The sequence below is a fragment of the Meleagris gallopavo genome, chromosome 1, assembly GCF_905368555.1.
Source record: "Meleagris gallopavo chromosome 1, MGAL_WU_HG_1.1, whole genome shotgun sequence".
Classification (NCBI taxonomy): Eukaryota; Metazoa; Chordata; class Aves; order Galliformes; family Phasianidae; genus Meleagris; species Meleagris gallopavo.
The window spans coordinates 193,999,414-194,023,628 of NC_139404.1; the positions used below are offsets into that span (position 1 = coordinate 193,999,414).

The 24,215-nt window shown below is 45.2% G+C and overlaps 2 protein-coding genes across 11 annotated transcripts; one reads left to right on the plus strand and one right to left on the minus strand.

Moving 5' to 3' along the window:
* Positions 1-247: 247 nt before the first annotated feature.
* Positions 248-4,174, minus strand: LOC109365169 (uncharacterized). Of its 7 annotated transcripts, none has more exons than XR_014881215.1 (4): positions 3,925-4,174; positions 1,911-2,049; positions 793-861; positions 248-508 (listed from the first exon to the last, which is right to left on the minus strand). XR_014881215.1 is itself a non-coding variant. In XM_085216752.1 (3 exons), the coding sequence occupies exons 1-3, from the start codon at positions 4,156-4,158 to the stop codon at positions 453-455; spliced, it is 429 nt and encodes a 142-aa protein (XP_085072878.1). In that variant the 5' UTR covers positions 4,159-4,174; the 3' UTR covers positions 248-452. The 7 variants fall into 7 exon arrangements, 3 of the variants coding, with proteins under 3 accessions (XP_085072878.1, XP_085072879.1, XP_085072877.1); XR_014881214.1 differs by having other exon boundaries at positions 1,848-2,049; XM_085216752.1 differs by lacking the exon at positions 793-861.
* A 22-nt stretch (positions 4,175-4,196) lies between these two features.
* LCMT2 (leucine carboxyl methyltransferase 2) lies at positions 4,197-24,150 on the plus strand. 4 transcript variants are annotated; one of them, XM_085216735.1, is made up of 14 exons: positions 4,200-4,253; positions 4,450-4,574; positions 6,422-6,503; positions 6,809-6,989; positions 9,950-10,109; positions 11,041-11,230; positions 11,649-11,756; positions 13,712-13,802; positions 14,198-14,455; positions 14,635-14,865; positions 17,161-17,258; positions 20,733-20,920; positions 21,011-21,146; positions 22,969-24,150. In XM_085216735.1, the coding sequence occupies exons 1-14, from the start codon at positions 4,215-4,217 to the stop codon at positions 23,134-23,136; spliced, it is 2,055 nt and encodes a 684-aa protein (XP_085072861.1). In that variant the 5' UTR covers positions 4,200-4,214; the 3' UTR covers positions 23,137-24,150. The 4 variants fall into 4 exon arrangements, with proteins under 4 accessions (XP_085072862.1, XP_085072861.1, XP_085072864.1 ...); XM_085216739.1 differs by having other exon boundaries at positions 4,203-4,257; positions 6,358-6,503; XM_085216736.1 differs by lacking the exon at positions 6,422-6,503 and having other exon boundaries at positions 4,197-4,257.
* The last annotated feature ends 65 nt before the right edge of the window (positions 24,151-24,215 follow it).

Genomic DNA, 24,215 nt, shown 5'->3' on the forward strand with positions numbered 1-24,215 from the left:
CCCACCAAGGAGACGAATGCCAGAGTGGGGGTCAGTATAACTTGATTTGAAGTAGAAAAGCATCTTCCTGCAAGAAGGCTTCATTAAAGGCATTTTTCAGACAGCCTGGGTATTTTTAAAGAAAGACATGACCATAGCTCTGCCTAAGATCAGGCTTTTGTCCTTCAACACAGAATTGACAATATAACTTCATGAAGTTGTAATCTATTAGAAAGGAGACTTTAAAAGACCACAGTACTGCAAGGAATAAAACAGGTAAGCAAATCTCATAAAATTGTATTTCCACTGGTATTATAAATAGACGTATTATTATCTTGCTCAGAAATGTACAGTGCTTGTGTAGTTAATGACAATCATCACTCCCTCTCACAGTGTGCAACAACAACCCTTCCCATTTTGCCTAGGGCTGATACTGTATGAAGTGTCCAAGAATTTCACAAAACATGCCATTTTCATTTTATCACCATCAGTTGTAGGTAATTCCCCACGATCCTTTGGTCCAAGATCTCTGCAAAACAAAAACAAAAGACAACAAAACCCCATCTCAATACTGATTGCCCTCACATCTCCTCAGTTTGTTCTCTGCACGCTCCTTGATTCATAAACCTAAACCCATTACAATGCTGCTGCAAATATTCTTTCTCCAGTTTGGTATGTCGGCTATATCCTCACCTCATCTCTACTGGACAGTTTCTAAAAGGCAACAAAGCACACCACATCTTTTACCTTTTAAATCCCTTATAATGGTTTCCTGTGCTTTTTAATTTTTGGTACAAACCACAGGGTAATTACCTATTTCTGCTCTTCTATCATCAGTGGGATCAACATCTTTTGGTATCTTCTAAACTTCTTTCTGTCATTCTTTTTGAAAAAGAGGAGAAAAGATTCCACTGAGCATTGAAGAGACATTGGAACAGGTTGCTTCCTTCTTGGAGGCATTCAAGGCCAGGCTGGATCACAGAATCACAGAATGACCCAGGTTGGAAGGGACCTCAAGGATCACGAAGCTCCAACCCCCCACCACAGGCAGGGCCACCAACCTCCACATCTCACAGCAGCCCAGGCTGCCCAGGGCCTTGAACACCTCCAGGGATGGGGCTTTGAGCAACCTGGTCTTGTGAAGGTATCCCTGCCTGGAGCGGGGGGTTGGAACTAAGTGATCTTAAAGGTCTCTTTCAACCCAAAGCATCCTATGATTCCTTGACAGTGGATTATTTCGGTTTACAATATATTGGATTACTGTTTTTTCAGTTTCTTAAAAACGACTAGGAGCTGGTTCCTGTGATTGTAAGTTGTTTTGTTAATCGCTGCCTTTGATGACATAGCTGCCTTTTGTAAAGTATTTAGGATGTACACTCGGGAGTTGCATGTGTGTAGAGGACTTAGAGGTCATGTTGCTTATCTCCACATTTTGCCATATTGGCCTTAGCTTGACAAGGCCTTGCCTTGTAACAGAGGCCTCTGTGGTAATAGTAATGTATTTGAATAATAACAGGATTGAGATCTGAGATTTATATCATCTGTTCTCCAGGATTTTGCCACATTATCCTAGATTAGCAGATAAGTCCAGTCCTCCTCTCTTGCAGTATTTGAGAGCAACAAGACAAACAGGCAATGAAAGAGAAAGGTATTGATATCATTAATGTACAGCCCTGCCGCTCCACACCATGCACATATGTCGCCTTTATATCATAGAGCTTTTTCCAGATGGAAGCTGACAGAGAAACTGTGATGCAGCTGATAACCTTCAGCACGCATCCAAGTGATCAGACCAGTAAGAAAGATAAGGGAAAATGCTTCGCTGTTCAGCCCACGTCAAAGCCCCAGCACCAAGCATCTTGGTCCACCTTGAACTGAAGGCTCTGGCACTGGGTACGGTGCACCCTCCGGCGGGAGGAAGCACCACTCACTGAGCCTCTCGGGGACTCCGGTGTCCCAAACTCCGTGCTGAGCAGCCGGGCGCCTCGCTCTGGAGACTCCCTGTTTCTCATCGGGGTTCTCTGCCGTCATCTCTGAGGTCAGGAAGCAAAGGCCACGCCTTGCCTGCTCCTAAACAAAAGACTATAGATAGCTGTGGCAGCAAATGCTTCTCATTATGTGCTCCTCTCTCCTCAGACTGCCTGCCCAGTTGGGGGTGGGAGCAGCATGGGGCCCTGAGATGCCTGTGCTGCTCTGCTGTGTGTTTTCTGTTATGTGGGGTGAGGAGTGCATTCCTCACAGGCTTTGAATGTCTGCAAAGCCCCAGAGGAATCCTCGGAGGAGTGGGAGGAGAGATCGGGCACGGAAAAGTTACCCGTGCACATCAGGACAAGGCATCCCTCTCCTGCATCGGCCCGCAAAGGCGTCCAAACCTGAGGAAGTGCAAGTGCTATGGCAGCACGCCCTCTCAGTGTGCATTGAAAAGCCTTACACTTCCCACCAACAGAGCTTGTTTAGCTAGGCTTAGTCTGGCAAAACAGGGCAGGGATAAATCTGTCCGCTTGTGCGCTTAGAGTCAGTGCCGGACAGGTAAAGGAATCATTTCAGATTAAGACTGATTGTGAACCAAGAACAGATAGATATAAACTGGCTATTTTACATGCAACAAGAATTCGGGAGACTGCTAGCTATTACAGCACTCAGGCTCCAAAACATCTTCTCAGAGTAAGAAAGACATAGGAGCAAAAATTCCAGAGCCTGATGAAATTGAGTGATTACGGGATTTCATACCTATGGCAGCTTGAGTTTGGACATGGAGGCCCAAGAATTACTGTGCACCACATTCTTTTCCTGCATCACAGAACTCCAATATAGAGCCTCTCCTCATGGAGTATGCATGCAGGGCCTTGTACCAAGGGCAGGAAACTAACCTCCCAGTCCCACTCCCTCTCAGCTTTATGTGTCTGATGCCTAGTTCATGTTTCAGTGTCTCTGACAGAGCTTGCACAGAAGATTGTTATGGATATAGAAACATGGGACTGGAAAAATCTTCCTGGGACAGCTGGATGCAGCGTTGAGTGGCCATTCCCTAACTTGCTGCCAAGCATTTTTTTTCATCATCGTTCTCAGGATGCTTGTAGAATTGGGAACATTGCAGGACCTGAAGTATCAGCAGGATAGGACAGCACTGCCCGTGAGCCTTAACTGCAATGAAATCCAAACATCATCTCCTCACTGCAGAGATAGGACGATCAACAAAATAACAAGCAGTTTGCATAAAAGAGCCCTGGAGGGAAGTCTTGATATCCCCAGAGAAAGTGCATACATCCAGAATATAAACAGAACTACTGAACTGCATCCTGCACTATAACCACATATATGAGCCACTTCAAATCTGCTGGGAATAGCCTAAAAGGCAACTCTACTAAAGTGCACCTCTGAAAAAAGAAATCTGTACTGCTACTGATGAAATGCTAGCAGTAGTAGCAATAGCAGGTCGAGGAGTGAGCTGCATGGGTCCCAGTTAGAAATACGCATGCTGACCGTTCTCTGCATTTTGTGATTCCAACTGATGCAATGCACAACATAATACTGCATGGACCACAAGATACGTAGCGACAACGAACACAGATGCAAGCATAGTCCTGGTGACACCTTGCTACGGTCAGGCCAGCACGGCTCTTCTACAACTCCCAGTGCAAACCCTAAGGAGAAATAGCAGGGACATCCTCCCCTCCCCAGCAGGCCATGCCCTGCCCGTTTCTCGATCACACCGCAGCTGTGAGCGCCCACAAAGCGACGGGCAGCTCCCGCGCCAGTGCTGCTCAAGAGCGCACGGAGCTCCGCGCCCTCGGGCAGCTCAGCAGCCCGGTGGGGAACTCAGCCCCGCGAGGCGCTCAGCGCCGCGCTGCCACACCCCAGCACCCCCCGGGGAGCCCCGCACGGCCGCGGCGCCGCACGCATCCGCCGGGCAGCTCCGCGCTCCTCCCGCGTCCCTCCGCTTACCGCGAAGAGGCTGCCCGTTGCCGCGGCCGCGAGCCTCCGGCCCTCCCTCGCTGCCGGGCTCAGGTACGGGAGCGCGCTCCCGAGTCCGCCGAGCGCCGCGGCTGCAGCGAGGGGCGGCGGGACGGCCGCGCCCGCAGACGGGGACGCCGCGGGGCCGGGCGGGCGCCGCACGCGGATCGCCCGGAGGCGGCGCTGCGGGGCACGGCGGGGCGGGGCGGGCCGCCAGGGGCGCATCTTCCTCAACGCCTGCGTCACTGCGCGAGAGCGACGCGTATCTGCGCGCGACCGGCATGGAGCGAGGGCGGCCGGGCGGGCGGCGGAGCGCGGGCGTGAGTGAGCGCCGGCTGCGGAGCGGGGCGGTTCTGCTCGGGAGGGGTCCGGCCGGGCTCTGGGGGCGGCAGGGAGAGGCCGCGCCGCGAAGGAGGCTCGGCCGCGCCGCGAAGGAGGCTCGGCCGCGCCGGCCGGAGCTGTGCCGTAGGGCGGCCGGGCGGCGCCCGGTTCATCACGCGGTTTGTCGTCCCGCAGGTGCGGGGCACGGGCGGCAGCAGCGCCATCAGCAAATGCTCGGCGGCGGAGCGGGGATACGTGCGGGACCGCTTTGTGCGGCTCCTCGCGGGCCGGCCGCGGAGGAGAACTGCGCTCATCCACCGGTAGGAAGGCGCGGGGCGGCTCGCGGCGCCTGGCGGTCCGCGCTGCGGTGTGCGCGGCTCTGCTGGGCGCTGAAACGCGGTGAGCCTTGGTTACTGCGGGGCTGGTCGTTAGGACAGTGACTGCGAATTGCCAGTGGCGTTTCTTTTAGGTAAAATAAATAAAAGCCAGGAGCTTGCAGGCCTGTGAGGACAAACGCTGCTGACCACATCTGAAAGTGTGTCCTGTGTTGGGGTGTCTGTTCACGTGGCGTCAGCGTGCCAAACTAAATTCGTGCTAGGAGCTACATGTTGCCGTTATTAATGCTGTCTTCCCAAATCCTTGGGTTTCTTCTAAAACGTTTCTGTGAGGTCTGGGGGTGGGGATAATGAGTGCCTGCTGGAGGAGCTGACAGGGGAGGATCGGCTGTTGGGAACGCCATGAAACTGAGTAAGAGGGAGCACCGAGGAAAAGGAGGCAGCGGCCCCAGCCAGGCCAGGTGGATGCTGAATGCTTTCCAGGAATTCAATTTTCTTGGTTTTCATCAGACGGAAAAAAGAGAACCAACACAAAGAATGAAACTCCTTTCAATTTCATTGTCATTTTTGCTCCCTGTTAATGCTGTTGCACGTGCAGCATTCATTTTGTTATGCCCAATGACTGCTGTTTGAGCACATCACCTTGTGTATAAAGGAGTTAATTTCATATTGTCACACCACCTGACGTGGAGCAGGAAGTGAGATCACAGAATCACAGAGTGACCCGGTTTGAAAGGATCTCAAGGATCACGAAGCTCCAACCCTGCGCCATAGGCAGGGCCTCCAACCTCCACATTTCACAGCAGCCCAGGCTGCCCAGGGCCCCATCCAACCTGGCCTCGAACACCTCCAGGGATGGACGGGGATCCACAGCCTCTCTGGGCAGCTGTTCCAGCACCTCCCCACTCTCACAGCAAACAACTTCCCGCTGACAGCCAACTGAAATCTGCCCTCCCTCAACTTCCAACCATTCCCCTGTCCGCTGTTATCTCCCCTTTCCAAGAGCTGACTCCCCTCCTGTCTGCAGGCTCCCTTTAGGTCCTGCAGGCTGCACTGAGGTCACCCCGCAGCTTCTCTTCTCCATGCTGAACAAGCCCAGCTCCCTCAGCCTGTCTTTGTAGGGAGGTGCTGCAGCCTCTGATCATCTTTGTGGCTCCTCTGAACCCTCTCCAACAGCTCCCTGTCTGTCTTGTGTTGTGGACCCCAGACCTGGACACAGCACTGCAGATGGAGAGTAGAGAGGGACAATCACCTCCTGTTTCCTTCTGGCCATCCCTCTTCTGATGGAGCCCAGGATCCCATTGGCTTTCCAAGCTGCAGGAGCACATTGCTGGCTTCAGTTTTTCATCCATCAGGTCCCCCAGGTCCTTCTCTGCAGGGCTGCTCTCAAGGACCGCTCCTTCCAGTCTCTATGGATGCCTGGGATTCCTCTGGCCCAAGTGCCAAACCTTGCACTTTGCTGTGTTGAACCTCATTAGGTTCACCCAGGCCGAGATGTTGGCCAGCTGCATTGCAGGAAGCATTCTGACTGTCTGGACTCATCCTTTTTCATCCACTGAATATTTATGTTTGCAGACTGGTACAGTTAGGATATTTACATGTTTTCTCTCAGTTATCTGTAGTCTTGGTGGTTAGACACTAAATACAGGGCCTAGATATGACAAAATCACCAGATATCTCTAAGTGCAGGTATGTAAATATGATTATTGGGTGGAAGCTGAGAGAGAAAAGGTTTGTTGTGTTTTTGTTTTTTTTTTTTTTGGAATAGACAGTGTAATTCTTGGAGAAATAGGGTTACTGGACAGCAGATCCAATTGAATTTCATTCTACAGAGGTTATTATGTCCGTGCCCGTGCTGTAGATCACTGTGTTCAAGATTTCCTGCTGAAGACCAAAAGTCATCCTAAGAGACAGGTACGCTTCCTTTGTCTGGCTGTGCTGACAGCTTCTGCTGTATTTGTATATGAAACGTTTTTTAGCACCTGCGGTGGTCTTCTCCCAGAATAGTGCAGAGGATCTAATTGGCAGTACTGGTTCTGCATTTGTCACTGACAGAAATATCTATCTAATATTTGCACAAGTTTTTCAACCTCTTTTGGGAGATTATCTGATTTTGTTATTCTGCAGATTGTGTACCTGAACTTCAGTGTTCTTCCTTCCCAGGAAGATGCTCAGGATGCTGCTAGAGTATAACTTCTTTTCTGCCAATTTCTCTGCAGATCCTGTCTCTAGGTGCTGGCTTTGACTCCTTGTACTTCCGTTTGAAAGACATGGATCTTCTACATCACACTGTGATATATGAGGTGGATTTCCCAAGTGTGGCGTGCCAAAAAGCTACTCTGATCAAGAGGACGGAAGAGTTGTCAGCACTGGTGGAAGATACTGGAGCAGAAGGGTTAGGTATGGAATTGTGGAAAATGCTCTGGATATTACATGAATGGAAGAAGAAAAAAAAAAAGCTTCAGCCTTTAAAAACTGAGGTGTGTTAGAGGAACTAGGAAGTACATGTATGTAGTAACTACACGTATGAAGTACATGTTTATTTTCTGAAAAAAATCGGAACCATTTGTAAGCATTGGGAGACACAAGATGCATAACTGCTAGGAAGTTTTTGAGGAGCAGGTTATATCAAACAAAGCTCAGTTTCTTTTTGTGGCAACTTTTTAAGTATTGTATCTAACTTTGGACTTACCAGTACAAAGACAGTGGCAAACAGCAGCACGCACTGTGATGGGTCGGGAGAATGAGAAAGGGCTCAAGCACGTAATATAGGTGGTAAAGCTGAGAGAACTGGCTTTCCTCAACCTCAAGAGAAGGATGAGTGGTGGGGGATGGTCTTACTGCAGTTTTTAACTACCCAATGGAAAATCATAGTGAAGACGGAGCCAGACTCTTTTTGGAGACAGTAGAGCTTGACTGTACAAAGCCTTGAGCAACCTGTTACAGGTAACCTTTGAAGTCACCTTTCCACCTAAACGATTCTGTGATTTATGGTCTTTGTGGATAGGGGAGAAGCTATTATTCTTAAGCATCCTGACTGCAACTGCAGCATTAGTCATTTGACTTCTTTTAAATCTCCAGAAAGAGGAAAAATTGAGTCTTGTGAAAATACTGTAGAATATAAGCACAGCTGAAGGGCTGGTTTTGCCAACTAAGTATGAGGTGGCAGTTCATTTGCAAAATGGAGGGATGTAAGGTATGGGGTTCACTAGATGGCATCTGACTCCTTCAAGATTTACATTAATGTTCTAGTTGATAGGCTGTGGAAGGTGGAAATGTCATAATGCAGTAGAAAATAGAGATAGTTGCAACATGATAGATGGAATTAGGGTTTTGACAAAGCACAGGAAATGTGTAAGTACAAGAAATCTGTGAAATGTGGGATGAAATACAATAGGGACATATTCAAGCCACTACATTTTGACTATAATCACAGAATCACAGAATTATGGGGGCTGGAAGGGACCTCTGGAGCTCATCGAGTCCAACCCCCCTGCAGAACGGGCTGCCTACAGCAGGCTGCACAGGCGGGCGTCCATGCGGCTCTGGAATATCTCCAGACAAGGAGAAGCCACAGCCTCCCTGGGCAGCCTGTTCCACAGCTCTGTCATCCTCACGTTCTGGAACTGCCCGTGCTCCAGCTGATGGCCATTTCCCCTTCTCCTGCCCCCACAGACCGCTGACAAGAGGTTGGCCATGTCCTCTGGACTCCCACACCTCAGATATTTACAAACATTGATCAGATCCCCTCTCAGTCTTCTTTCTTCAAGGCTGAACAGACCCAGGTCAGCTCCCTTGCCCTGCTGGCCACGCTCCTTTTCATGCAGCCCAGGATCCCGTTGGCCTTCTTGGCCAGCAGGGCACACTGCTGGCTCGCGGCCAACCTGTCGTCCACCAGGACCCCAGGTCCTTCTCTGCAGAGCTCCTCTCCAGCAGCTCACGTCCCAACCTCTACTGATACCTGTGGTTATTCCTTCCCAGGTGCAAGACTCAACACTTGCTTTTGTTACACCTCACCTGGTTTGTTACTGCCCAGCTCTCCAGCCTGTCCGGGTCTTGCTGAATGGCAGCACAGCCTTTTGGTGTGCCGCCACTTCTCCCAGCTTTGTCTCGATGATGCACTTGCTGAGGGTGGACACCATCCCCTCATCAAAGTTGCTGAAGATATTGAACAAGACCGGACCCAGCACCGACCCCTGGGGAACGCTGCCAGTCAGATTGTTAGTTTAAATACAGGTGGAGAACAGCTACAGAGTTAGACAGGACACAAGTTGTGGCCTCCCACGAGCAATTGAATGTGGCTTAGTGACTAGCTCTTCCATAAGCAGGTTTGGTTTCCTCTTGAATCTATCCACATTTTATATATCTACAGCATCCTGTGAAAAAGGATTCTGTCCATATCAATAACCTTCCAAGTACTTGAAATAAAAGGTGGGTGTCAAGGAAAATGGGAATATCTTGTTCTCTGTGTCCAGAAGAAGTGATGAGATGGGCAATTGAGCTGTTAGAAGAAAATAGCAGGAAACACTGGGATGGGCTACTGTCAGAGGCCATTTAGCTTTTTGGTAATGGATGCCTTTGAGAAGCGTGTACATTACAAATCTCAGGACAGGTAGAGTTGGATTTCACTGGTATGGAGGCAACAGAGCAGCTAACATATAGAGCTACTTTACTACCTAGTTATTTTCAGTCTGATTTTGGCAGAAACGAGTGAAGCAGCTTACGATTGATGATAGTCACAAGAAGCATGCCTTTATAATGTTTGCAGATCATAAGCTGGGACCTTATTTTCTTCCTTATTTCTGAGAACAGTGCTCTGTAAGACTAGTCCTAGTGTTTGCAGGGAGTTCTCATGGTTCAGAATCCAAAGCCATTTTACAGAAATGAAATCTTTTTTTTGAGATTAAAAAACACAAAATACACAACCCCGCCCCCCCCAAGCCCACAAACAAATTTGATAATAATTTTGTGGATGTGAGAGAAGCTATTTTGTCAAAGCAGTGGTATTTTCTTAGTTTGAATCAAAATGTCTGTAAAGGAGAGCAGTGATATAAAAATGTTGTTAAAGTAAAGGTGATAAAGTTTTGTTCATATAGTAAATACAACTTCTGGAAATCAGTAGTTGAAATTTGTACTAGAAATAATGGAATTTCAATTCTGAGTTTATTGGGTCTTCTACTGTTGCTTCTGGATGCTACCCTATTATGATTCATTTAGTTTTGGGATTTTCTTGTTTATTTCATAGAAAAATTGAGTTGGGCCTGGTCTTGTGAATGATTGCTGGTAGTACTGATTTTCCTGGCTTGGGTCTCAGTATTGCAGAGCCATTGTAGTGAGTCAGTGTTGTTTTTGTCCCACAGGAGTCACCACTGCCTTTTCTGGAAAGGATTATAGATTACTGGGAGTGGATTTATCAGAGCTGCCAAAGCTGAGGGTAGCTCTAGATGAAGCAGGACTGGACAGTGAAATCCCCACCCTTTTCATAGCAGAGGTGGTGCTCACCTACATGGAAAACAGCAGGTCAGTTGAGCTGTCCTTTGTTAGCTAGGTTGTAAAATGAGAAGCAGAGACTTCATTGTAAGTCATGGGAGACTTGCTGTCTTAAAACTAAAGCCTCGTGAATTCTGTGGAAGTTCCAAACAGCTCCTTACATTGTAAGAATGATGGAGCAGTTGATTCCCACAACATCAAAACAGGAGGCAGTGTGCTCAGTTGGAACGCAGGAGCTTCTGTCTGAACATCTGAAAACGCTTCTTTACTGTGTGAGTGATGGGAATGTCACAGCTTGCTTAGACAGGCTGTGGAATCTCCCTCCTTGGAGACCTTCAAAAGCTGTTTACGAGGGTGGGTGGTGATAGGACGAGGGGAATGGTTTTTAAGTGAGCCAGGGGAGGTTTGGGTTGGATGTGAGGAGGAAGTTTTTCATGCAGAGGGTGGTGAGGCAGTGGAACAGGTTGCCCAAGGAGGCTGTGGATGCCCCATCCCTGCAGGCATCCAAGGCCAGGCTGGATGTGGCTCTGGGCAGCCTGGGCTGCTGGTTGGTGACCTGCACACAGCAGGGGGTTGGAAGTGGCTGAGCACTGTGCTCCTTTGCAACCCAGGCCATTCTGTGATTCTGTTTGGCCATGGTAGGCAGCTCTGGGTGGTTCTGCTGGTTGGACCAGATGATGTCCAGAAGTTTCTCCAATCTCATCTATTCTGTGAACCTAAAAGGGAGGTTAAAAAAAAATAGAAAGAAGAAGAACCTTAAGTACTGTGGTTTTTTTGTTTTTAAAATGTTGGGGTCTTCTCATCCTAGACATCCAGAATGGATGAGACTTTCATAGATCCCCAGTACAGGTTTCTCTTTTGTATGTTATCTGTGCCTTAGTAGCGTGCTTTATGTTGCATCTGTCCTAGAATAGGTGGTTCCACAGGTATTTAAGTATTCTTACGTATATCTGCCCGACAGGTCAGATGCCTTGATTCAGTGGGCAGCAGAGCATTTCTCTCATGCATGCTTTCTGCTGTACGAGCAGATGCACCCAGAGGACCCCTTCGGACGTGTCATGCAACAGCATTTTAGTCAGCTGAACTCTGCACTTCGTTCTTTGTCTCAATACCCTGATTGTGAAGCACAGCAGAAGCGTTTTTTTGAAAAAGTAAGTACCTCCAGCCCTGAGAGCCATGGGAAACCTGAAACACCTGGAAAAGGGTGCAACTTTAGATAATTTTAGAAGCCACCAACTGGGCCAGCTGGGTTGAAGTAAAAATGGCCAAGGCAGAGCTGCTGCCTGCTTTGGTAATGTGGCTAGTCATTTGAAGGCCCCTCGCCAACAAGCAGCCTGTTTGGTGGTATGGGATTAAGGGATTAAGGTATGGGTTCCTCTTAAGCTTTTAATGTTAGATATTCTTTAGAATTCTTTAGGCAAGGCATCTCATCAGAATTTGAGCTGCTGCTACTTTCCAGCTGGACAGTTTTAAAGACTCATGCAGATGCTTCATTTAGGGTCTTTGTTTTCTTGTGGGAAGTGAGTCTTTTCTTCCAGAAGTAATAACTTTGAGGGATTTCTATTTTAGGGCTGGACTGAGTGCAGCGTCATGGATATGAATGAGTTTTTCACCTGTTGTATTCCAGAAGATGAGCAACAAAGAGTGCAGGCTCTGGAGCCTTTTGATGAGTATGAGGTAGTCCTTTTCAACATTGAAAGAAGACTCTTCTGTGTTAGAAAAGATCATGTTCCTTCCTCAGTGAGAGATATCTTAGGGAGACAATCTCAGCATTGCAAAGTAGCTGCTGTTACAAAGGATATTGCTGATGCTGAAAATTTGCAAGTGCTCCAGTTGCAATTCTTTCAATGCAGAAATCCATTGAGGATTACTTGAATATGTAGAAAGTAATTGCCTGGTGGGAGGTTCCTGCCCTGCAAACGTCTGGGAGCATTTCTGGAGGGAGTATATGCTGCTCTTGCATTTCCTTGGGCTGTTAGTGTTTTGTCATTGTTGAATATGGTTTACTAGCTATATTCAACAGATATTTTGTTCTGTTTTTTATGTGGCCATTCCTATAATAATGACTGAGTTTTAGCTATGACTGTATTCTGTGCCATTTTTTATGTTAACTGCTGGTAAATTTGCAAGTGTCAGAAAAGTAGGAGAGAAGATGAAACAAGGACAATGAGTAATTTTGAGGTAAGTATTGTGTAAGATAATTAGTGGATGTTTCTCATTCTATCTTGTGGTTCTTTTTTATAATTCTAGAAATATAATAGCCTGCATTATGAGAACAGTTTAATATGGTTGTGTTTACTTTGCCACCGTGCATTGTGAACAGAATCGTTAACTGAAATTCTGGCAGATTTGCATAGGGGTGTAGTGGTGTTTACAGCAAATATTGTAGAGGAAGGAAATTTCTCTTAAAGTGAGAGAGCAGACTGTATCATTTCGTTACAGAGGGAGGTGAAAAGTCCACATTGGGAGATCTGCGTAGGAATAACGTAATCGATAGCAGAGAGCTCAGTAATTGGCCTTTCAGATAAAGATGGGGTAAGATCTAGGTCGTACTAGAAACAAGCTTAATGGAATTAGATTAGAAACACAAAATACGTACTTGCTGCTGAGGGTGACTGATTTCTAGAATAATTTCCTTAGAGACAAATAGCGAACTTTAAATTTCCAGTATTTACATTCATTTTTTTAATACCATTTTTTGGAGTTTCATCTTCATCTAAGATTAAATTTGTGCTCGTGATGTTGATGCTGTTATTTCTTTGCACTTTAAATTTCTTGTTTATGCCTCCTTGTCATACAGTGGGGTGGATATATTCAGTCCCCTGGTGGTGAACACACTCAATTTCTCAATGTCCATAAAAGCCAGGGTGAACTCTAGTATTGCTACGGACTGCTTGTGCTGTTTGCCTCTGCTTGTGCTGTTTGCCTCTGCTTGTGCTGTTTGCCTCTGCTTGTGCTGTTTGCCTCTGCTTGTGCTGTTTGCCTCTGCTTGTGCTGTTTGCCTCTGCTTGTGCTGTTTGCCTCTGCTTGTGCTGTTTGCCTCTGCTTGTGCTGTTTGCCTCTGCTTGTGCTGTTTGCCTCTGAGTGATCCCACAGTGAGACTGGAAATCATATTTAGGTATTGTCAAATAGCAGAGGCCGGGCTGTATCTTTGAACATTTATGATTTCTTTAGGGTCAATTATATTTCATGATCTTTGGGGAATCTTAATCCCCCTGGTATACAGCTTTCAGTCCTTTTTATGATCACACCTGGGAAGCATAAAGGGAAGCTGGTTCCAAAGAAGAGCATTCATCATGCAACTTACAATAAAGCTATGGAACTCATTGCTGTAGAATGTGAGTTTAAAGAGCAGCTGGATAGTTCATGAATGAGAAAACCACCAAGAGTTATTTGATAAAGCAGAGAGTCCCTGGGCTGTATATTTTTGAGGGTTAGAAGAGATTGTACAAACTTGTTCTTTCTCAGATTCAGTTTTACGCTTCTGATTTTGGCCTGATTTCTAACCGCTGGAAATACTGTTAAGCAAGTTTCATTTATGACTTTTTGCTCTGACCATTCATTACTACCTTTTGGTCTGAGATTTTGAGAACACGCGCTTGTTTTTGTTTCTTTCTTTTGGCTTGATACAGGAGTGGCATCTGAAGTGTTCTCATTACTTTGTCTTGACTGCATCAAAGGGGATGGAACCCTCCTGGACTCCATTATTATCCAGTGTGGCAGGTACATACTGGCTGTTTTTTGTAGTATTCTTTTATCTCACACAGGCTCCGGATAGATTTTAGGAGACAGTAAAACCCTGGAAGGAACACATGAGATGGTAATATCCAGTTGGCTTTTTCCGTTCTCATTCACTAAGCACTGCTCATTGCCAGGTGAAGCCAGCACAACAAATTCCTGCTTTTGGCTGCTTACTTCCTTTAGGGAGTGGCAAGCAGAAGCTGAAAGTTGGTGTAGGGTAGTTGAATGTGGTGCAGATTGATTTCTAGGGCATGTCAGATTGTCAGTTGGCTGCATCAACTCACTTTCCACATTTTTATTGTATTTTTAAAACTAAGAAGTGTGTTGGCTCTTGCCTGTTTGAAATCTACATTGTTTTGTTCCTCATTGGCTTACAGTTCCTCCTCATCACGGCCCTATCAGGTTGGCTGGGAGTGTCACTGCGTTGGCATGTGCAGCTCAGTCTGAAGTTCCTGGCTTGAGACGTTATGGTCACCACTCCGCTCTTATAAAACCCAATGTGATTCTGACCACTGGAGGCTTTGGGGAGGAGAATGGACATCACTGTCGTATGAGGAGTTTTCATGTTCTTATGAAGTACGCAGGCTCCTGGCAAACCAGATGTGTGAAAAAGGAAAATCCTGATAAAAGATGGGGTAAGTGTTTCGAGTGGGATACTGATGGCAGGGGAAAGGGAGATGTTTGTGCTAGCAGTGAAATGTCTATCAGTAAGTGATGTCACAGTGCAATTATTCTGGCAGTCAGAGAGATGTGAAGGTTCTGAATGTCACAGGAGAAAGAACAGTGTGACCTGTGATATCTTCTGTCTCTCCAGATGAGCGACTGTACCACACTGTGTCATGTCTCTCAGACAGCCTAGCCCTGGTGGTAGGAGGACGAACATCCCCATCAAATGCAGCTTTGGGAATGTTGTGGCTGAGGTTCCCCAAAACCTGTAATGACTCAGATCCAAGTGATGTTACTGTGGAGCCTGTAAGTCTGCAGCCTGCTGCTGAACCAGCTGCTTTGCGTTGGAGACACAGTACAACTGAAGTAATATTCAAAGGTAAAAAGGTTGGGAAGAGTGGAGATGCATTCTGAAATTTCTGTATGGGTTGGTCCTGTGGCCAGGTCTTCCTGTGCTCTTGCCCTTGGAGAACACAGAAAAGCATGCACACTTCTCTTCCTGCATTACGCTGCTCCCACTGTTGGCTTACTCTGTACTCTGTGCTCTTTCTCCCTCCTTTAGAAAAATGGCTGGTAGATAGGCTCCTGCGTAAGAAGTGATGTAACTACACTGGGATTCTTCTAACTGGAGGAGAGTTGAGGGGGCAGACTGTGAGCAAAGAAACTATTTAAACAGGGTGGTCTGAAGGACAAACAGACAGGAAGACAGAAGCACCGGCTGGAATTGTTAGGCAGATTTCAGTAAAACTAAAAATCTTCCTCATTAAGTATTGCAGTTATTCTCTGAAGCTGCTTGTTGCTGTATGCTATATCCTGAAAGTTAACCTGAACTTAAGAAGCAGAGTGGGTAAATTCATAGAAGAAAAATCTGTTCAGGGCTTCTAAATTGAAAGACAAAGCATCGAAGTGACTTAAATACCTGCTTTTGGCTCCTGCTGGAAATGGGATGTAGGACGAGGTGATCTGATCTGTTACTCTACTTGCTGTTACTGTCATCTAATGAGCGCTCTCTAAAGAAGAAAATAAATTAAACAGTACCCTTTTTGAAACTCTTACTTCTTGAAGTATGATAATGTCTTATTTCATAGGCCACGTTATCTCCAGTGGTAAGCAGATTTGGAACCTGGGGATGTAATCTGTTCTGGAAGAGTAATTGTTTGAGCTCATTTATGACTGACGTGTTTCATGCTTCATCTCACCAGAAAGAAGATTTAAAACTTCCTCTCCAAAGGATAATGTTTTAGTTTTAGAGCATTATGGAGCAGGATACCTAGCTCTTTTTCCAGAAGTGCCTCAGAAAAAATGCTGTACTTCTAGTAGCAGTTAGTAACTATTCATTAGTTGTGAGGTCTAGAATCAAGATTGGCAATGACACGCTGCAGGCTTATCTAGTAAAAGATACTCACTGTAAGGGGCAAGAACTTCGAGCTAATAGCAAGTTGTTGGTGAGATTGTCAGTGAAATTCAGGAGGTGGAAGCTGTCCGTAAGCTGTTCAACTCTTCACTAGGAGCTATTGCAGGGGAACTCCACAGGAATTACAAAGCAGTCATTAGTTTAGTCTGTAGCATACTTTGGGTTTGTGAGACAGTGTTCATTTGAGACCATAATGCAATTTAAAGTTCAACTTTCCAAACTAAGTTTTCTATAAAACAAGTAAATGCTAAATGGAGGAATAACATTTTATGAATAATGAAGTATTTTTTAAATCTTTGTTAGACTGTACCGCATCATTTTTGCCACGATTGTGCTTTGTAGAAAAATAACATTATGTTACTTGCACAGTCCATTATGAGGATGTGGCTCACATCCTTGACGTCTACCCAGAGTACTCTTTTACCTTTTATACCTCCTTTTTGAGACCTCTTCAGGTTAACTCCTACTCATTTAAATTATCCTTTATTTCTCTTTTTGAGTGGATAGATACACCTAGTTTTATGAAGCTTCACCTCTGTTTTTGTTTTGGTTAAATCTGTGTCGTCGTGTTGCTATGATTTGCGTTCTTAAGAGTTGTCCAGTTTTATTATGGAATCACTGGAATCACTTTATTATGTATCACTGGAACAGGCTGCCCAGGGAGGTGGTGGAGTCTCCTTCTCTGGAGATGTTCAAGACCCGCCTGGACACAACTTGTGCGACGTGGTGTAGGGAACTGCTTTGGCAGGGGGTTGGACTCGATGATCTCTGGAGGTCCCTTCCAACCACTACGATTCTGTGATTCTTTCAGTTGCCCAAATTTTCATTTCTTAATGCCATTAAGTATATTCTAAAAAAACGTTTTTTTTCCTTTTGGCTTTGTGACTTTGGTTTTTGAATAACATTCAGGCTTTGAACAGTTTGTTAGTGCATGAGAAATAAGTGGATGATGGAAGTCTTCTGATGATCATAAGCCTAAGGAATACATCATCTAAGTGAAAATATTTTCAGTCTTCTAACCCATGTGCCTTGTGTCTGGTCTTTTTGTTTGTTTTTGTCTTAAGAGACTACTGTTTGTATCTATGAAACAATTTATTGCATTTATTGCTGAAGTTTGGAAATATGAAATGTTCATCAAGTTGCAGGACACTTTCTTATAAAACTGTATGAGCAGATATCTTTGATCAGCTTTCCTTACGTGCAGGAAGACCCTTTTGCTTTTGCAACATACCAAATTCTAACCTTTCCACCTGGTTGTAGGAGAGAAGTACCTGTTTATATATGGAGGCCGCTCTGCTGTGCAGCCGGTGCTTGGGGATTGGTATTTCCTGCACATCCCAGAAATTTCCTTTGCTACGGTAAGAACTGAGGGAGACTGGGGATAGAAATGGCTGCTGTGTTGGAGCTCAGCTAAACCACAGCAGTACATTTAAGCAGATGGCACCGGCAGTACTGTTGTACTCGACGCTGTTTAGTGTTGAGGTAACTTCTGAACGCTTTATTATTTACTAGATCCCAGTCTTCAGAGAACAGTTGTAAGGGAGGGCATCTGGAGGTCATCTGGTCCAACCCCCTTAAAGCCACTGGAACAGGTTGCTCAGCTCATTGTCCGCTTGGGTAATGATTACATCCAAGGATAGAGACTGGCGACCTCTTTGGACAACCTGTTCCAATGGCTGACCACCCTCATAATAGATTGTGAGAGTTTTTTAATGTGTAAGTGGTTTTCCTAATTATTTTATTTCAGTTTGTGGCCATTTTCTCATGTTCTGTCTTGGATACATCTGAGAACGTTCTTTCTTCATGCTCCTTCATGTCTCCCATTGGACATTTATGCATATTGATAAGATTTCCCCGTGAATATTCTCTTTGTGAGGTTCCTGTCCCGTAATTATCTTTGTGGTACTTCACTGGACTCGCTGCATCAATTCCCTGGTTTCCTTGTACTGAAGAATGCAGAACTAGCCACAGTGCTCCATGTGTTGGACTTGATGCTAAAAGTCTTTTTCCAACCTGACTGATGCTTGGAATTGTTTCTTCTCATGCTCAGGACTTCTTACATCCCATTGTTGAGCTTGATGAGCTTCAATTCCTCCCATTTTTCCAGCCTGTTGTGGTCTCTGGCAGCAAAACAGCTGATATGTTAGATACGTCTTTTTATCATTTATCATACCTGATTGTTCTGGGTATCCCTGAAGTGCCTGGAGGTAATATGCCTAGAAGTTATTGTTGTTAGCAACAAAATACCAAAAAAATGCAGAGAAAGTTGATTGTCTTTAGTCATACTATCTTTCGAACAGAAATAGATTATGAGCTCCAGACTGCATGGAGGACCTTCTGTTAATAGCTGTTAAAAGTGACCACCTCCAGCAGCTCTGGGACCTGAGAATTCCTCCTTCCATGGAAGGAGCCCTGTCCCGTGCTTCAGGACCCGGGATGTATATGTCCAGGACAACAGACATGGCAGTTTCTTTTCCCATTTGCAGATTCAACCAGTAATGGAGGTGAGCATACACGCACATGTAGGATACACTGGTATGGCCATCTGCAGTGACTGCTGCCAATAAGATAATGCTTTCAACAACACCCATTTAACATTACAAGGACTCACATAAAATGTAGATAGCCCACTTCTCATCTTTGTCTGATAAGAATTAAAGTTCACTGATCAATGCATATATGCCCTCACTCTGTAGACTGACAGGCACATGCGGATTTGTAGTTCCCTCACGTATCAGGATATTCCCTGTATACAGCTGGTAACCCTGACCAGATCCTGAGCCCTCCTGCCTGCTCTGAGTCTGCTGCTTGCCAGCTACTCTGGCTTGAAATTTGCAAACAGATATGCACACACTTAATTCACAGGCACTCATGGATCCTGTGAATATCAGTGTGTAATAATAATACCTCTGTGTGTCTAAGACCCTGGACCAAGTGCTGGAGGTAGGAGGCTGGTTGGACCAGCTGACTGGACTAGCTCCAAGTTTTCTAGCAAATGAGGGATGCACATCCCACACATATGAGGTTCAAGGAAGGAATAATAAACACATTGTGGTCCCCCTTCCAGGAACTGGCATCTGGGCACAAGAGCCCTGTGACCCATAGTTCTACTCTAGCAGCTGATGCTGAGACTCTGACTTGCTTCAGTTGCCTAAGTTGCCCAAGTACTTGCATCTAGGACCTGCACAGCTCCTGTTACTAATGGTCTTGTCCCAGTGACTGAAGCTAGCAACTTCACTTGTTCCAGTTGGTGGATGAGGCTCTCACTACAGGACCAGACTGCCACTGGTGTCTGCAATAGAGCAGTAACAGCTGACACTCTGGATACAAAGCCTTTGAGAGCCATGAAATTGCTCTCACTGGTACCAGAGAACCTGGAGTCCTTCACCATAGCAGTGACTCTGCTGGCCTCATATTTCCTAATGCATGTCTCTGTACTTGCAGACACATAGTCCCAGTATCTCTCCTATTAACGTGTACTGAGTATTCTGGCAAAGATAGTTCAGAAAGTATTTAATCAAAGGTAAGATACGCTGTGGTGACTAGGCCTCAGCTCAGTAAGGCAATTGTACTGAACGGTGACTGTTTATATGTGTTTAGCTCCCCTGTAATCTTCTTTCTGTCTGTTCTTCATCCTTGTTCCTCAACAATCCCCTTTGCCTTAAAAAATGCTTAATAAGTTTTGTGTAGTCCTATGGGCCCCCTCACTCCGAGTGTCCTGGATCCCAATGTTCCCGATTCCTTTCCTCTTAGAATTTGGAAGGTCCAGGCTGGCCCTCTCTGGAGCCATGCTTGGAATTTCATAATGGTCCGTGGATATTAGTGACTGGAGACTTCTGGGTTCTTGTATTAAACTAGTATGTTTCATCTAGATCTTTAAAGATTAGCTGAGTTCAAAAATAGTGAGTAGCACAGGGTGAGAGGTTGGTAATAACAAGAAATCACAAGCTAAACGTGTAAGTAATGTAATGCTGTTGTGGAAGAACTAAACTGTGTGTTCAGATTTACAGGGAAGATTGAAGAACTTTGAGCTACTGAGTTGGTAGAAGATTGAAGATAGTAATACTTTTCAAATATGTAAAATAGAGCAGCAGAGGGCAAATTACTCTCTGTATTTATTTTGGGTAGTTTATAGAAAGGACAGCTTTAACTAGACACTGAGAAAAGCTTTTAATCGTGAAGATAGTAAAGTGCTGCAAGAAATGCTTCTGAAAATCTGCACTGACAAACTACTGGATGACTCTTGCCAGATGCTAATAGATATCATCACGTTTGCCTTAGGAGAGAAGGATGGACAAAATGGTCCCTGAAATTTTTTCCCACAGTTCCTATGATATTGTGGGAAAAAATCCATCTGGCAAGAGTTCCTATGATATTCTTTTAGCAGTGCTTGCCCTGAGGGTTTATTTCTGCCCATTTGTCCTGCAGCTCAGTTTCTTCTTTTGCTTCATGCTCTGAGTCACTGATCACAGCTTTGTGACCCATGTTGTTGTAAACTTGTGGTTCTCAGGTGAGAGGAGCATGCAAGGACAATGTTCCCTCTAATAATAATGTGCAGAACTAAAACCCTGTAAAGACTGAGTAACTTACATTCTTAGAGCCAGAGAAGTATTGAAAATGCTGTAGATGGAAGTATTTCTGCGTAGCCATTCTTAGAGGAATCACCCATGTGTGCAGATTGAAGGCTTTTTTATTGCTCCCTATCATGCTTATTCGGTCTGTGCTCCTCCCCAGCTTTTCCTATCCTCTGCTGGGAAGGGGTTTGATATCATAACCACAGGAAATGCAATAGGAATAGAGGCAAACTTCAGGCTTGGACTTCTTTGTCACAGATTCCTGTTGAGGGTCCGATACCAGAAGGCCGCCACTCTCACACTGCCTGCGGTTGGAAAGGAGGAGTGCTGATTGCTGGAGGTTTGGGAGCAGCTGAGCAGCCCTTACGTTCGGTTTTCCTTCTGAGGGAGACTGAGCATGGCTTTCGGTGGCAGATTGTAGAGACGCACCCTCCTCTCATCCCAAGGTAGGCAGAAGGCGTTCAGTAGTGAATTCTAGTCCTGCCTCTGGCTGTCCCTCCTTACTAATGGAATACGATTGAATGTTAAACTCGCAGGTATTCACATACTGCACACGTGCATGATGGAAAACTTGTGCTTGTTGGTGGAGTGTGGTTTCACCCGCTGGGTGTGCCGGGCATCACTGTCATTGACTTAAGGACTGGTCTGTGCTTGGACTACGCAATTAATGCGGTAAGTACTGGAATTTTTCTTTCAGGATGGGCACTACTGTGTGAAAGAAAGTAGCAGCTTCAAGGTCATTCCCAGAAATGGAATAGAGAATGCAAAGGAGTCAAATTTATGAGTGGAATAAACATTTCCCTGTTTGCATGATGTAACAAATTTCCCGAGATACCGAGGATAGGATCCACATGTGAAACTGGAATTTGTGATTACTATATATAAAAATACATTTTGTAATATATAAGCAGTATATGTACACCTGGCTGACTTTTCTGCATTTTCCTGAAAATATAAAGGATAAGGCATGCTTATATGTAGTGTAGTGTTTTCTTATTCTCTACAGCAGAAGTTAGAAGGGAATTAGTTTTTTTTTTTAATCCTTTAGATAAAAGAGGCTACTCATGTTTGATAGCAACGAGTACAATATGAAGTTTTATCTAAAATAATATAATTTCTGAATGTTACTGAGTGAGTAGGTGCAGACTGATTAGTAGCTGCCTTTGTTTATGATGTCTTTCCTTGAACTAGGCTGCAGTGCCTGCCAGTACTGTGCTAAAGTATTGTACTAGTAGGTACATAGTACCCAGTGTGGATTGGTGTCGAGTTTTGAAAGACTGGAAATGTCAGTCTTTCTATGTAGTTAGTATTACTGCTAGTGTTACTGCTTTGGTGTCCACCAGGACTCCCAGGTCCTTTTCTGCACAACTGCTTTCCAGATGGGTGGTCCCAGCACGTCCTTCTGCCTGGGTCTGCTCAGGACTTCGCATTTCTCCTTAACTCTGGGAGGTTTCTGTCAGTCCATTTCTCCAGCCTGTCACAGTCCCTCTGGATGCCAGCATGGCAGTGATGTATCTGCCACTGCTCCCAGCTTTGCGTCACCTGCAGACTTGCTGTCCATGTCCAGATAAGTACTGGAGATATCAGAGGGGACAGTCCCAGCTGTGACCCCTCCAAGTGGGCTTTATGCTATGGATCAACAGTCCCTGGGCTTGGCCATGTGGCCATTTTACAGCCCACCTTGCTATCTGCTCACCCAGCCCATGCATCAACAGTTTGTGTATGTAGATCTTGTGGGGGCAGCGTTCAAGGCCTTAACTGAAGTCTAGGTAAACAATATCTACTGGTCTCCCTTAATCTACCGTGTAGAAAGCCATCAGGTTGGTCAAGCATGAATTCCCCTTGGTGAATCCATGCTGACTACTCTTGGTGGTTTTCTTGTCCAGTAATTCTAAGGGCCTGATGGGACATTTTCTCATTCTCAGTCACTGAACTGAAAGTTGTTTAGTGAATGGAGTATCCTTGAGGAGCACATCATGGTCTCCTTGCTGTTACGTTTTTCTCTTTTTGTGCACCCTTGTGGGTGCTGTAGTTGATTGACTAGCTGCTTCCCAATGGATGTATTGTGGCTATTCTTAATTTTCCAGTGAGAGCAGCTATATGAAATACTTCTACAGCACTATATGAGGTGATACCTGTTGAAGTCCTGTATGTTCAAGGATTCAAGGATTACTTTCTAAGTCAGATCTAGTTTGGTGGAAGCAGTAATTGAAACTGCATTTACCAAATGCCTGACTGATGAAGTGAATCCTCTTCCCTTTGCTTCCTAGTGGGGGAAAAAAAGAAGTCTCACACTAAGATTTTGATTTTTGAGTCATTTGGACAAGCCATAAGTTCTGTGTCTTGAGCACTTTGTCCAGGCATCCTTTTCCTCAGTGTCCAGTTCATCGTCTTGGCCTTTGTGTACCTCTCCATAATGTGGCTGGCTGGTGTCCTCTAAACTATGCAAGCTTCTGTTTCATCCTAAAGAGTTTAAATTCCTCTTCTTTTTCAGGAACACTTGGAGTGGCCTTTAATGCTGCATAATCATAGCAGTGTTTTTCTGCCAGATGAGAAGGAGTTGTTGCTTATTGGTGGTGGTGGGAACTGCTTCTCCTTTGGGACACACTTGAATCCAAATCCTATCTCATTGAACCTCAGCAGCATTCTGACCAGCCACTAACAGGGACCAAACAGGACTGAACTGTAATGCTCCACCGTGGTGTGACATCTGTTTACCTGTGTGTCCAAGAACAACAAAATGTTACTTACGACATTTTTTGTATCCTGAATGCATCTGTAAAGGTGGGATAAGGAGAAGGGATTAAGAAGTGAAGTTCTGAAGTTCTGTCAAGGGGTTGCATATTTCATCTGTCTTTTTTTTTTTTTTTAGTCCTTTTTTGTGTTGTTTCAAACTGTTTTTCCAGAACTAGCTCTGTAGCCCTTAGAGGTGAAGTAAGGAACACTGCTGTGTTCAAAAGTGATGTAAGTTTGCACAGTGCTGACTTGTAGGTAAAGAGAAGTCACTGAGTCAAGAAGAAGCCATTGGAAATATGCAACCAAGCATAACTGAATGTGAAACAGAATGTGCCATTAGTCATACTTGAATGTTTCTAAAGGCCTTTGTAAGGGTGCATGGAAGGAGAGTGTCTACTCCTTTAAGGATATCTGGTCAATAACTAATTTACAAGGGGAAAATGAGAAAGGGAGGAAGACATAAGCAGGAACAGAGATGCAGACCTGACCAGCAAATGATAAGAAAGGCCATAATGGAAAGCTGCCTGGTCAGTCACAGTTATTGATGGGCAGGTGTAAGTGTGTGAGAATGTTTATTCCAGCAAGGTTATCTGACTAGGGACGTTATTGAGTGGGAAACTAAAGGAAAAAGGAGAAGGCAGAAACCAGAATAAACGATGACATAGACCTGACAAAACAAACATGAAGACAATGTCAAGAAACAAATCTCTGATAATCTGGGACAGTGTGGGACTCAGTAGAGCCTGCAAACCCATGGTGAGATGCACAAAGAAAAGGGGAACCAGGGATGAACAGAGTGAAGTTGCTGGAAAGTCAGGGTCATAAAAGTTGTGTGTGAAATAGAGTTGGTCAGGGCTTGTCTGGCATCTGCATCTGTTGACCACAATCTGTCTTCTTATAATTTCTTATTAAATCTGAACTCACTCTGTATACTCACAAACTGCCCTGTGTGTATGTATTGCTGCAAGGGCTGGTGAGACCTGTGTATGTGAGCAAAAATTTGGT

What these genes read in the sequence shown, in the direction of transcription:
- LCMT2 (XM_085216735.1), top strand. Translation starts at nt 4,215, where the DNA reads ATGGAGCGAGGGCGGCCGGGCGGGCGGCGGAGCGCGGGC. An exon ending in AAAGTCATCCTAAGAGACAG is followed by an intron (nt 6,504 to 6,808) that starts GTACGCTTCCTT and finishes ATTTCTCTGCAG; the next exon opens with ATCCTGTCTCTAGGTGCTGG. An exon ending in AGCCTTTTGATGAGTATGAG is followed by an intron (nt 11,757 to 13,711) that starts GTAGTCCTTTTC and finishes GGCTTGATACAG; the next exon opens with GAGTGGCATCTGAAGTGTTC.
- LOC109365169 (XM_085216751.1), bottom strand. Translation starts at nt 4,158, where the DNA reads ATGCGCCCCTGGCGGCCCGCCCCGCCCCGCCGTGCCCCGCAGCGCCGC. An exon ending in CAACGGGCAGCCTCTTCGCG is followed by an intron (nt 2,050 to 3,924) that starts GTAAGCGGAGGG and finishes TCTTTTGTTTAG; the next exon opens with GAGCAGGCAAGGCGTGGCCT. An exon ending in GCCAGAGCCTTCAGTTCAAG is followed by an intron (nt 509 to 1,847) that starts GTGGACCAAGAT and finishes TTTGTTTTGCAG; the next exon opens with AGATCTTGGACCAAAGGATC.